At 42.4% G+C, this 13,455-nt stretch overlaps 1 protein-coding gene across 1 annotated transcript; it reads right to left on the bottom strand.

Moving 5' to 3' along the window:
- Positions 1-4,511: 4,511 nt before the first annotated feature.
- On the bottom strand, positions 4,512-11,651 carry LOC108415622 (lactose-binding lectin l-2-like). Its single transcript, XM_037534695.1, has 8 exons — positions 11,626-11,651; positions 11,467-11,546; positions 11,158-11,193; positions 10,997-11,032; positions 10,741-10,865; positions 5,730-5,864; positions 4,813-4,921; positions 4,512-4,715 (listed from the first exon to the last, which is right to left on the bottom strand). The coding sequence occupies exons 2-8, from the start codon at positions 11,525-11,527 to the stop codon at positions 4,645-4,647; spliced, it is 573 nt and encodes a 190-aa protein (XP_037390592.1). The 5' UTR covers positions 11,528-11,546; positions 11,626-11,651; the 3' UTR covers positions 4,512-4,644.
- Between the last annotated feature and the right edge of the window lie 1,804 nt (positions 11,652-13,455).

Below are 13,455 nucleotides of genomic sequence, written 5' to 3'. Positions count from 1 at the left end.
GATGGCTCTTCTTCAGGATCTAAATGAAAAATCTGAGGTGAGCGAATGTAAATATAATCTGTTAAATAACAGTAAAAGTCAAGCAGAATAAATGTTTTCATACCTGAAGGTACTTCTTTATGTAGATGTAGATGAGGAACCTCTTTGGTGTTTAGATGTACTGCTGTGGGCCAAGTGCTGTAGTTTTATACTCTTCAGAAAGTGGTGGAGACTCAAGATCCCACCCAACTCTTCTTGTTGGAGTGCACGTTGATAGAAACGTGATAATTCCTGGCAAACACCCTGCTTCCTTAATGCTGCACGTTTTCCTTCTTGGGCTTTCCTGTCAGGTTAATAGACATAACTCTCTGATAATCATGCACACCTGGGACACACCTTTTTAAAAGACAAAACAGAGACTCTAATATATTACTATACTGGCTAAACTGTCGTTTATATATATGCAGCAAGATCAATATCAGAACTTATAAAGTAAGCATTCTAGAAAAAGCATTAAAAAATAATTTCTTTATTAGATTCCCGGCGTGATAAGGTCATTTACCAACACGACAGAATTTTCTTGTATATTGTGAAAGCTCAAGACTGGTAAAACATCTAAAGAGAGGTTCAGTTGTTGCCTGTTATCCCTTAGAACCCTCAATTTATTTATTTGGGGTGGGGGTTGTGCCAGGAGGCCTTGCAAGACCCTGATCCATCCCTGGGTGCTAGAAAGCTTTTTATGATTGTCTGACAACTGTCATGAAATTCAATAGAAGCTGTGTTATTCTCATTTTGTAACTGCTCCTAAAGCACTGGTGTGTCAGCCAGACACCCCTTTTTGACTGACCAACAGTTTCTATTCACAAGCCATCAGGCTGGTGAATACCTCACTTACTACCTCTTCCCCCCTCCCATTCTGAACTGATTTAACCTTGCACTCAAAACAATATTGTTTACTGTTTACATCTGTTACTTGATGCACTTCATGAACAGCTGCTCTACATATTTGTACACACGCACGAGTAACTTTAATTTTATTTGAACTTTGCACACACTGTACATTTTGTACTTGTACATTTTACTGCTGTTTTTAGAGTTATTCTTATTTTTTCTTTTTTTATTCTCTTAAGATTATATTTGGTGAATGGAGGAACAGCAAAGTAAGGATTTTTATTGTACAGTGCAACTGCCTGTTCTGCTGTGCACATGACAATAAAACTCTTGAATCTTGAATCAAGGAAGTTTGACTTCTCCTTTAGTCATTTGCTCATAATTCCCTGATTAGACTGATTTAAAAGAAAGGCTGTTACTGTGCAGCTGTGCATTCCAGGTGTTTATAGTTTTATGACTCTGTTTTGTGCTTGTGTTTCACGTTTCAAGCTTGTAATAATAGAAGAACTCTTTTGGTGCTGTATGGAGCCCTTTTCAGAAAGATTGTATACAGAAACATTTACGGCACACTCTCCCTTAACCTGCAGAACCCTTACATGATTTATAGAACCCTGTCAGCATGCAAAGAGGTTTTTGAGAGTTCATAGTTCTATACAGAAGCATTTTCTTGACGAAAGAACCATTGAAGAACCATCATTTTTAAGTGTGTAGAACACGAGAGCAATAGAGACAGACGAGGCAGGTGGATGTTGGTTTACATGTATTTTGGTTACAATGGGAGATTGTAACAAAAAGGAACTGAAATCAACTCTAAATATAGACGGATAAATAAAGCATGTGGACAGAACACTGTGAACATTCGACAGTGCAGGACAAATGGAATACAAGGACCCCAAATCCATAAATACTGATGAGATGCTGCAATGGGTGGAAAAACTAAATGAGCCTAGCTGAGGGAACCAACCAGATTTGCTAGCTCAGGGGTTTCTTAGGCTTTTTCACCCCAAGATCCACCTGTTTATAACCGTAAAGCACAGCAGCCCACAGAAAAACTAAAATCAAGGTATTTTAAATAGTTTTCTATTTTTTTCTTATTTGCTCACATTGAAATCCTGTGAATTAAGGCCTGAAAAAGATCAAATCCGTTTCACTTCAATCTCAGAATCCAAAATTTGCGGTTATGTTAAAAAAGGCAACGTAAAAAAAAAATCCACAAAAAACAAACAAATAAGAAAAACATGTTTGCAGAGGTGTCAAAAAAGAAGAAAAAGAAAAAGATAGTTGTAGATGTGGACTGTGATTTGGAGCTGCAGTCCATCATGATTTCACTGAAAATACTCGTGTCCTTCCCACAGGAGTCACTGTTTGGTCTGGAGAGTCTGTCTAGTTTCGAGGCTTTTAGTGCCTCATTTGAAATCAACCTCACTGCACTTCCGCTTTGGGATCAGCGTCGACCAGCAATCAACAATAACAATAAAGCTTCCTTGATATCTGCTTCCTTGTCAGTACCTTATCAAGCTGAGTTTAACTACTCAGGTCACTGAGGCTCGGCCAGAAATCAAACACAGATCACAGCTATTATTGTATGGCTCGTCTGTCGTTTTTTCAGCTGCAGCTTGAGCTGCAGGAATGATATGAGAGCAATAAGTCAGATGTTAAAACGGGCAGATTATAGTCGGTTAGATTATAGCACAATGCTGACGTGCTGTTAGAAGAGGAGGAAAGTTGGCTCTGTTGATTTCCCTCCTTTCATCATAAAATACTAGCAGTATTACATAAGAATAAACGAACATATTTACAGCACTAAACATATTTAAACCCTATACATAATTGCATCAATCATCTTATCCATGCCAAGGAGGAAAGAGGGGGTGGTTTCCAGGCATATTTAACCTGATATCAGTACAATGTCGTCTTAAGAATGCTGACATAAATACTTATGTATAGTGTTTTAAATATGTTTAGTGCTGTAAATATGTTCAATGTTTATTCTTATTATGTCAGTACAATGTCATTTATTTCATAAAACATCTTATGTCAGGTTGCGAGAACCGACATAAGCACTTAATAAATGTTCAAGTAGTGCTTCATAAACACATTATTCAGTGCTTATGAATGTGTCATGAAGTCCTTATGTAGGTAGCCTTCAAATAAAGTGTTACCAAAAAACGTTTAAGCATCTCCTACAGCTGTCAAACTCGTTGCTTAGCAACAGCGTCTCAGCGGAGTGTTATAGTGTTTGTAAGAAAACCTGTGATGTTATTTTGCCATATTCCGTTTGAACGCTTCTCGACCAATCAGCTTGCGTTAAATAAAATAAATAATATAACAGACTCTTAAATTACTGAGAAAGAAACTTTACTAAAGATGTTTTTTGGCCTTAAGAACACAGCATGGCAGAATAGTGTGCAGACTTATTGGACTTTCAGTTTATTTATAGTTTATTACTAAGGCATTATCTGCTTATTGTGAAGGTTTCTGACAAATATGAGAACCTTTTTAAATGCATAATATAATAGATATACTAGAAAATTATGAAATACATTTGAGCATTTTTAGTGTCAGCAGTACTGTAGGGCTTTATCTGATTTTCTAAATGATCGTAAGAGGTATACGGAATATACATTCATTCTTTTCTTAAAACTACTGAGTGTTTATCCTGTGTTTATTGTTTTCTGTATAGCACTTTGACTTTGTATTTCTGGACTTTTTTGCCTTTGGATCATTTGTCTTTATTATGTTTGTCTCTTTTTGTATTTGTCTTGTTCTGCATTTGGCCTTTGCATGTTTTTGACGCCAGGTATTGATCATGTTCTAACTAAAGTCTCAGTTCCTGATTTTAATCGCAAGTGTCTGGCCAGTGCTTCTCCTTACAATCATTCTTTGTCTTTGAATTTGTTTGGTTGCTGGTTTGTGGAATCTTTTTTTGGCTTTTGACCTTGACTGCTATTTTCTCAACACAATGTTTTGTCATTTTGCTTGCTCAGTTTTGGCCTTAGCTTATCAAGCCACTTGTTTTTGCCTTTCCCTTATAGTATTAAAACTTATTTACTTTCCTATTGGTTAGGACTTCAGGAGCTGAAGAGAAGTCCTAAAGCATTAGATTAACTTTCAGCATAATTAGAAAGTAACACATAAATAAACCAATCATGGTCTGATTTTCAATAGGCGGGACAAAAATGGGAAAGAGTGACAGCAGCTCTATACCAACCTCTTTCTGAAAGAGAAGGTAAACTATAACATGCTAATAGGTCTGTTACCAGCTTCAATGCAAAGCAATTAACATCTTTTAGAAACTTCAAAATGAGTGTCTCATCTAAAATGGCCTTTTTCAAATTTTCCATCTCATCCTAAACACTGCAGAAGTTACAGTCTGGCGCCTGAATGTGTTTCATTTGAAACCCTACTATTTAACTATAGGCAATGAGAAAAGACTTATTAGGTAAGGCTTATTTGGACTACTTTCAAGACAACATTATTCCAACTTTTTATGATTACTTCTTACTGCAAAAGTCTCCAAACTCACAAAACAAATTTCATCACCATATTACACCTGTTTAGTGATTTAGATCTCAGCAATGGAAGAAGTACTACCTGAAACCACCTGTTATTGCTCATAGCAAAAGAGAGTCTTGTAGAAATGTTTTTATTTAAAACACTTTATTTTGGATAGTATCTGTGATGTATCTCTGCAGATCTGCGTCCAATGTCTGATCTGTTCTTTCTTTACTAACAGTGTGACATTTACCAATATTTTTCTTGGCATTCAGAGTTTCACGCCGGCCTCTTGACGCAGACAAAGGGATACGCGTGATTACATAGAACATCATTCCAGTCCTTCTGATCTGTAGACAAACAGAAACAAGCATAAAGACTAATGAGAAGATTTTCCAAGATTAGGAAACTTATAAATACAAACAGACTGGATTAACTGGAGCTTACCACCCCAGTTCACGTGCACACAGCACTCGTTATTCGAATGATTGGGCTCCCCTCTATTCCACTTGCTGTAGTCATATTTGGTCCCATCAGACCAGAACCAGCTATCCCTCTGAAAACATAAACACATGTAAATACACTCACCAGCCACTTTATTAGGTACACCTTTCTAGTGAAAGGATGGACCCCCTTTTGCCTTAATTCTTCGTGGCATACTTTCAACAAGGTGTTGGAAACATTCCTCAGAGATTTTGGTTGGTTATTTGGTTACTGTTGCCTTTCTATCATCTGGAACCAGTCTGCCCATTCTCCTCTGACCTCTCACATCAACAAGGCATTTTCGCTACGCCTGGCATCCCAGTCTAGGTACCTCAGTCCGCTGGGTGTCATAGCGATAACACAGCAAATTTGTCACAGTTGTTGGAAGAAAACCTAATATCTGCAAAATGGTAACTTTACAGGAAAAGGAAAAAACCTACTTTACTTTTAATGTAAGTCAATGGAACCAGACGTATTTACAAGTCATTGTGGGGCATTTTTTTTGGTCCATTCATTGTGAAATTTAAACACAATGTACAGGGCGACAGGCATTTTCAGATTATTTCAAAAACTGAAAAATGACAAAAATTTAAAGATACAAGCTTTTCTTCTGACAGCAGAGATATATAAGATTTTAAACAGACTTCCTTTTTGTACTTACATATGAGTGATTCAGTTAGGGTCAGAAATAGGCCTGAATACATGTATATTCAGTCTCAAAGTGAAACAGGTTTTTTGCCATTTCCTTTTTGTTTTATCACATTTTAGCACTGCTATTATGATCTTGTCATCAGTTGTACTAAAGAAAGTCTACAATAAACCCATGCTACTGATGATACTGTATCTTCATTCACTAATGTTAGACATGCAGTGTGTCATACCTTCTGACAGTTGTTGAGGCCGAGCCATGTGGGATTCTCAATGGGGTCGTGAGCACGGATGACAGCCTTCACCAGTTGATGCTCATATCTATTGTGTATTGAGACCAGGTTAGCACCTTCATTCAGACAAAGAGCCTAGAAAAATAGAGAGAAAAAGAGAGCAAAATAATTGAATTGCTGATGCAATGCAAACGCTGGACACCCATAACACATCCAAATTTCAAGGTAGCCAATGACAGAATCAGGAGTGGGGCAGGGGGTGGTGACATGCCTCCAAAAGTGGTGGGGCAAAACTTTGTAACGATTATCCCCTTCCAGTCATCCATGTGCTCTTGTTTTGGTTTCAGTCTTCCATGTGCTTTTGTTTACTTGTCCATGTGCTTTCTTTGTTTTGATTCTTCCCTGTCCTGCCCCCTTGTTTCTAGACTCCGCCGTTGATTGTAATCACCTGTGTTTGCCATTTGTCTCTTGTTGTCCCTTGTCAATACCTGTTGTATTTAAGCCCTGTGCGTTCCCATGTTTGCTTGCTGGTCTTTGTATTGTTTGATGTGTTGTTTGGTGTTTGGATTGTTTGAAGTGTATTATATGGAGTTCTGCGTTTCTGTTCATCATATCTGTACCCCGATCTCTCCGTGTTGGCCTGAATAAATCTTGCTTATCTCAGCATATGCGTCCGCCTCCTCGTTGCTCCACAGCGTTACAAACAGTGAAAGAAAAAAGTGGTTGGTTAAGTGATGAAATCACTTAGACCACTGCCTAAAATTACCTTTCATCTTTATTAATCTATTCAGAGCATGTACTTAATTAAAATACTGATGGATTTATGCTTTCCCTCTCCTTGGATCACCACCTTATCGTGGTGGAGGGGTTTGCGTGCTTGAATGATCTTAGGAGCTATGTTGTCTGGAGCAAAAGCTCCTGGTAGGGTCTCCCATGGCAAACTGGTCCTAGGTGACCGGTCAGACAGTGTGATCCATAATAACCCCTATGAAGACACAAAAACGGGACTTGTGTACCCTGCCCGGAACAGGGTTACCGGGGCCCCACCCTGGAGCCAGGCCTGGGGGAGGGGCTCGCCAGCGAGCGTCTGGTGGCCGGGCATTTACTCATGGTGCCCGGCCGGGCCCAGCCCGAAGGAGTTACATGAGTCCCCCCTCCCATCGACCCACCACCAATGGGAGGGGCAGTAGTAGGGGTTCGGTGCGTTGTGGATCGGGCAGTGTCCGAAGGCATGGGCCTTGGCGTTCTGATCCTCGGTTGCTGAAACTGGCTTTTGGAACTTGGAACGTTACCTCACTGGCGGGGAAGGAGCCTGAGTTGGTGCGCGAGGTTGAGAGATACCGGCTAGATATAGTCGGGCTCACCTCAACACACAGCTTGGGCTCTGGGTCCAATCTCCTTGAGAGGGGCTGGACTTTATTCTTTTCTGGAGTTGCCCATGTTGAGAGGCGGCGGGCAGGGGTGGGCTTTCTCATAGCCCCTCGACTCGGTACCTGTATGTTGGGGTTTTCTCCGGTGGACGAGAGGGTAGCTTCCCTACGCCTTCGGTGCTTATGCACCGAACAGCAGTTCAGAGTACCCAGCCTTCTTAGAGTCCTTGGGAAGGGTGCTTGAAAGTGCTCCTCCTGGAGACTCTATTGTCCTACTGGGGGACTTCAACGCTCACGTGGGCAATGACAGTGAGACCTGGAGGGGTGTGATTGGGAGGAATGGCCTCTCCGATCTGAACCCGAGTGGTGTTCAGTTTTTGGACTTCTGCGCAAACCACAGTTTGTCCATTAAGAACACCATGTTTGAACACAAGGATGTCCATAAGTACCAGGACACCCTAGGCCGCAGTTCAATGATTGACTTTGTAGTCATGTCAACGGACTTGCGGCCATGTGTTTTGGACACTCGGGTAAAGAGAGGAGCTGAGCTGTCAACTGATCACCACCTGGTGGTGAGTTGGATAAGGTGATGGGGGAAGATGCCGGTCAGACCAGGCAAGCCCAAACGTATAGTGAGTATAGTAAACTCTAGCAGAAGAACCTGTCAGATTGATCTTCAACTCACACCTCCGTCAGAACTTTGACCAGATATCGGGGGAGGTGGGGGACATTGACTCAGAATGGGCTGTATGACTGTAGCTGTGGCCGTAAGGTAGTTGGTGCCTGTCGGGCGGTAATCCGCGAACCCGGTGGTGGACACCCCAGGTGAGAGATGCCGTCAAGCTGAAGAAAGAGTCCTACCGGGCATGGTTGGCCTGTGGGACACCAGAGGCAGCTGGCAGGTATCGACAGGCCAAGCGATCTGCGGCTTCAGTTGTCGCCAAGGCAAAAACCCGTGTATGGGAGGAGTTTGGTGAGGCCTTGGAAAGTGACTTTAAGTCGGCTCCGAAAAGATTCTGGCAAACCGTCAGGCGACTTAGAAGGGGAAAGCAGTGTGCCACTAGCACTGTATATAGTGGAGATGGTGTGCTGCTGACTTCGACTGAAGACGTCATTGTGCAGTGGAAGGAATACTTTGAGGACCTTCTCAATCCCACCGACACGTTCTCCAGTGAGGAGGCTGAGTCTGGGGACATGGGAATAGGCTTGTCCATTACTGAGGCCGAAGTCGCTAAGGTAGTTAAGAAGCTCCTTGGTGGCAAGGCTCCAGGGGTGGATGAGATCCTCAAGGCTCTGGATGTTGTGGGGCTGTCTTGGCTGACTAGCCTTTTCAACATTGCGTGGACATCGGGGGCGGTGCCACTGGATTGGCAGATTGGGGTGGTGGTGCCTCTTTTTAAAAAAGGGGACCGGAGGGTGTGTTCCAACTACAGGGGAATCACACTCCTCAGCCTCCCTGTCAAGGTCTATGCAGGGGTACTGGAGAAGAGAGTCCGGCTTATAGTCGAACCTCGGATCCAGGAGGAACAGTGCGGGTTCCGCCCTGGTCGTGGAACACTGGACCAACTCTTCACCCTCTCCAGGATTCTGGAGGGTTCATGGGAGTTTGCCCAACCAGTCCACATGTGCTTTGTGGATCTGGAGAAGGCATTCGACTGTGTTCCCCGGGGTATTCTGTGGGAGGTGCTTCGGGAGTACGGGGTACATGGCTCTTTGCTACGAGCCATTCAGGCCCTGTACAAACAAAGCTGGAGTTTGGTTCGCATAGCCGGCAGTAAGTCAGACTCGTTCCCAGTGAGAGTTGGACTCCGTCAGGGCTGCCCTTTGTCACCGATTCTATTCATAATTTTTATGGATAGAATTTCTAGGCGCAGTCAAGGGATGGAGGGTGTCCGGTCTGGTGACCTCCGGGTCACATCGCTGCTGTTTGCAGATGATGTGGTCCTATTGGGGACATCAGGCCGCGAACTTCAGCTTTTGCTGGATCGGTTTGCAGCCGAGTGTGAAGCGGCTGGGATGAGAATCAGTACCTCTAAATCCGAGACCATAGTTCTCAGGCGGAAAAGGGTGGAGAGCCCTCTCTGGGTTGGGGATAGGCTCTTGCCTCAAGTGGAGGAGTTCAAGTATCTCGGGGTCTTGTTCACGAGTGATGGTACAAGGGAGCGGGAGATTGACAGGTAGATTGGTGCTGGGTCAGCAGTGATGCGGGCTCTTTACCGGTCTGTTGTGGTAAAGAAAGAGCTGAGCCATAAGGCAAGGCTCTCGATTTACCGGTCGAGCTGCTTCTTCACGTCGAGAGGAGCCAGCTGAGGTGGTTCGGGCATCTGGTTAGGATGCCTCCTGGACGCCTCCCTCGGGAGGTGTCACAGGCGAGTCCACCTGGGAAGAGACCCCGGGGAAGACCCAGGACACGCTGGCGCGACTATATCGCCCACCTGGCCTGGGAGCGCCTCGGAATCCCCCTTGGAGAGCTGGTGGAAGTGGCTGGGGAAAGGGAGGTCTGGGCTTCATTGCTTAGGATGCTGCCCCCGCGACCCGAACCCCGGAGAAGCGGAAGATAATGGATGGATGGATGGATGGATGGATTTATGCTTTCCTGAGTATTTTAAGTCAGTTTTGATGGTGGCGATATTTATACTGCTTTGTAATTGATTTGTGATCTGACTTCAGGGCTTTGTATTTTAGATCAAAAGATTCTCAAACGAGAATAACAGAGCTGCACACTCCTTAGTTCCTATGCTGATAAACACTGGCACAGTGCTTAAGTAGATTTTCAACCTGCTTCTTTTGAATTTCTACTCAAGTTGTTTTGAGTGAAGATACTTTTACTTTGTGTAATTATTTTATGCAAATATCAGGACTTTTACTTCATTTAGGCTCTTCCACCCACCTCTGAACATGATCATGCGCAGTGTCAATGTTTGTTTTGATGCTGCTTCAGCAACGGCAGCCTCATATAGCAGTATTTGTTAGCTAATATCTCTGAAGACCATCAAGCTGTTTTCATACAGAGTTCATTTTCTAAAGATGCAACATGCTTTTTTCGCATGTTTTTTTTTTTTTTTTGGAGATATTGTAACTTTTTCCCTTGGTTTTGTTGGTAGACTGCAAAGGCCAAAGTGGACTAAAGTACACACATGGGTATTTGTTTATTGATCAGAGGTTTTGCAATGATGTATGCACTATTTTACTCTCACACCCACCACCACGGAAACAGAAAAACAAAAAATAGGGATGCTTCTGTGTGTACACCGGTTTAAATTTAACAGGTCATGTCACTGATACTTGGCCAAAAATACACTCCATGGTCCATGTGCCAAAATCTAAAGCATTTCGTTATTGTATTGCTTGTCTCTCGTTAGAGAAAGCTCCTCTCAGCTGAAATGGAGGCTCTGATTGGCACTGCCACTCCATTTTACTCTTTCTATCCATGCTGGTCAGTGCTCCATGTAGTTTAAGGAAAGCAGAGCTTTTTATTTTACGTCCTGAACTCAAAAACTAGCAGGGCATCGCCATGGCACAAGTGGTGGGTCAAATGCCTGCTCACCAATGCAGTTCAAGTGGCCACCTTGAGTGGGGTATCCCTCAAAAGAGCCCTTAATGCCTTCCTTCAAATTCAGATACAAGAGACCTGACTTTACCTCAGCAGTGGCCCAGTCCACAGCTTGAGAAAAGTAGTTGAAGCAGCGTCCATCAAACTTCACCCAGCCAAACGGACATGCGGGCAGACATGGCTGCGCAGCAGTCACTTTCTTATCTGTTTGTTCTGTTCGAGGTAATGAAGAAATTTGAGGACAGTACTTTAATGAAGAACATCTATCAATATGATAACGATGATAATTTCATGATTTCTCTGATTATCTTTGATTCATAAAGTTAACCTGTGAGTCTCTTTACCTTTTACGAATGTACTGAGATCAAGCTGTATAGTATCTAGAAAAGCAGACAGAGATGAAGGTTAAAAAGCTGGTCTAGACTGTAATGGCTTTATTTAAGCAGTTTAATTGCCATCATTACTTGATCCAGGTTTAATCACCAGAACCTGTGAATCTCTTTACCTTCTATGACAGCACTGAAATCAACCTCTGTAACCTCTGAAAAAGCAGATAGAGATTAGGGTTAATAAGCCGGTCTATACTGTAATGGCTTTATTAATGCAGCGTAACTGTTATCATTACCTGATCCAGGTTTAATCACCAGATCAGAAACAAGAAGAAAAATCACTTAAAGTGGTCAGTTCTACATAGTAAATAGTAATAGTAAAAACTGCTGATGGAAATACCAAATATAATAAATTCTTATTATATTTGGTATTTCCATCAGCAGTGTCAGTATTACAGTGAGGGTAAGAGAGATGAAACTCTCACCAGAAGCTAATGAAGCCATGAAGAGAACGAAAAGCAATGACATCTCAGTCACACGGACCATGATGGCTCTTCTTCAAGTGCTTAAAGAAAAATGTGAGGTAAGTAAAGGCAAATATAATATGTTAAATAACAATAAACATAGAATAAATGGTTTCATACCTGCAGATACAGTGGGGAGAACAAGTATTTAATACACTGCTGATTTTTCAGGTTTTCCCACTTCCAAAGCATGTAGAAGACTGTAATTTTTATCATAGGTACTCATCAACTGTGAGTGATGGAATCTAAAACAAAAATCCAGAAAAATACATTGTATGATTTTTAAATAATTAATTTCCATTTTATTGTGTGAAATAAGTATTTGATCATCTATCAACCAGTAAGAATTTTGGCTCTCACAGACATGTTACTTCTTCTTTAAGAAGCCCTCCTGTTCTCCACTCATTACCTGTATTAACTGCACCTGTTTGAACTCGTTACCTGTATAAAAGACATCTGTCCACACACTCAATCAGTTAGACTCCAGTATCTCCACAATGCCCTAGACCAGAGAGCTGTGTAAGGACATCAGGGATAAAATTGTAGACCTGCACAAGGCTGGGATGGGCTACAGGACAATAGGCAAGCAGCTTGGTGAGAAGGCAACAACTGTTGGTGCAATTATTAGAAAATGGAAGAAATGCAAAATAACAGAAAATCTCCCTCGGTCTGGGGCGCCATGCAAGATCTCACCTCATGGAGCATCAATGATCTTGAGGAAGGTGAGGAATGAGCCCAGAACTACACGGCAGGACCTGGTCAATGACCTGAATAGAGCTGGGACCACAGTCTCAAAGAAAACAATCAGTAACACTCTACGCCGTCAAGGATTAAAATCCTGCAGTGCACGCAAGGTGCCCTTCCTCAAGCCAACGCATGTCAAAGCCCATCTGAAGTTTGCAAATGACCATCTGAATGATCCAGAGGAGGAATGGGAGAAGGTCATGTGGTCTGATGAGACAAAAATATAACTTTTTGGTTTAAACTCCACTCGTCATGTTTGGAGGAAGAAGAATGATGAGTACAACCCCAAGAACACCATCCCAACCGTGAAGCATGGCAGTGGAAACATCATTCTTTGGGGATGCTTTTCTGCAAAGGGGACAGGACGACTGCACCGTATTGTGGGAAGGATGGATGGGGCCATGTATCGTGAGATTTTGGCCAACAACCTCCTTCCCTCAGTAAGAGCACTGAAGATGGGTCGTGGCTGGGTCTTCCAGCATGATAACGACCCAAAACACACAGCCAGGGCAACTAAAGAGTGGTTCCGTAGGAAACATCTTAAGGTCCTGGAGTGGCCTAGCCAGTCTCCAGACCTGAATCCAATAGAAAATCTTTGGAGGGAGCTTAAAGTCCGTGTGGCCCAGCGACAACCACGAAACCTGAAGGCTCTGGAGGAGATCTGTATGGAGGAGTGGGCCAAAATCCCTGCTGCAGTGTGTGCAAACCTTGTCAAGAACTACAGGAAACATCTCATCTCTGTAATTGCAAACAAAGGTTTCTGTACCAAATATTAAGTTTCTTTTTCTGGTGTATCAAATACTTATTTCACACAATAAAATGGAAATTAATTATTTAAAAATCATACAATGTATTTTTCTGGATTTTTGTTTTAGATTCCATCACTCACAGTTGAAGAGTACCTATGATAAAAATTACAGTCTTCTACATGCTTTGCAAGTGGGAAAACCTGAAAAATCAGCAGTGTATCAAATACTTGTTCTCCCCACTGTAGATGAAGAATCTCTTGTGATTTGATGTATAGATGTACTGCTGTGGGGAAAGTGCTGTAGTTTTATACTCTTCAGAAAGTGGTGGACACCCCCCACACCCACACACAAACTCCAGATCCCACCCAACTCTTCCTGTTGGAGGAAAAATCAATTGAATCATGAGCTTTCTTGGAAAATGTTCTGATTCCTTCATGCTGCATGTTTTCCATCATTT

Source organism: Pygocentrus nattereri, chromosome 2 (assembly GCF_015220715.1).
Source record: "Pygocentrus nattereri isolate fPygNat1 chromosome 2, fPygNat1.pri, whole genome shotgun sequence".
Taxonomy (NCBI): domain Eukaryota; kingdom Metazoa; phylum Chordata; class Actinopteri; order Characiformes; family Serrasalmidae; genus Pygocentrus; species Pygocentrus nattereri.
The sequence above is the reverse complement of the archived record's forward strand: the minus strand, read 5'-3'. Positions and strand labels throughout refer to the sequence as shown.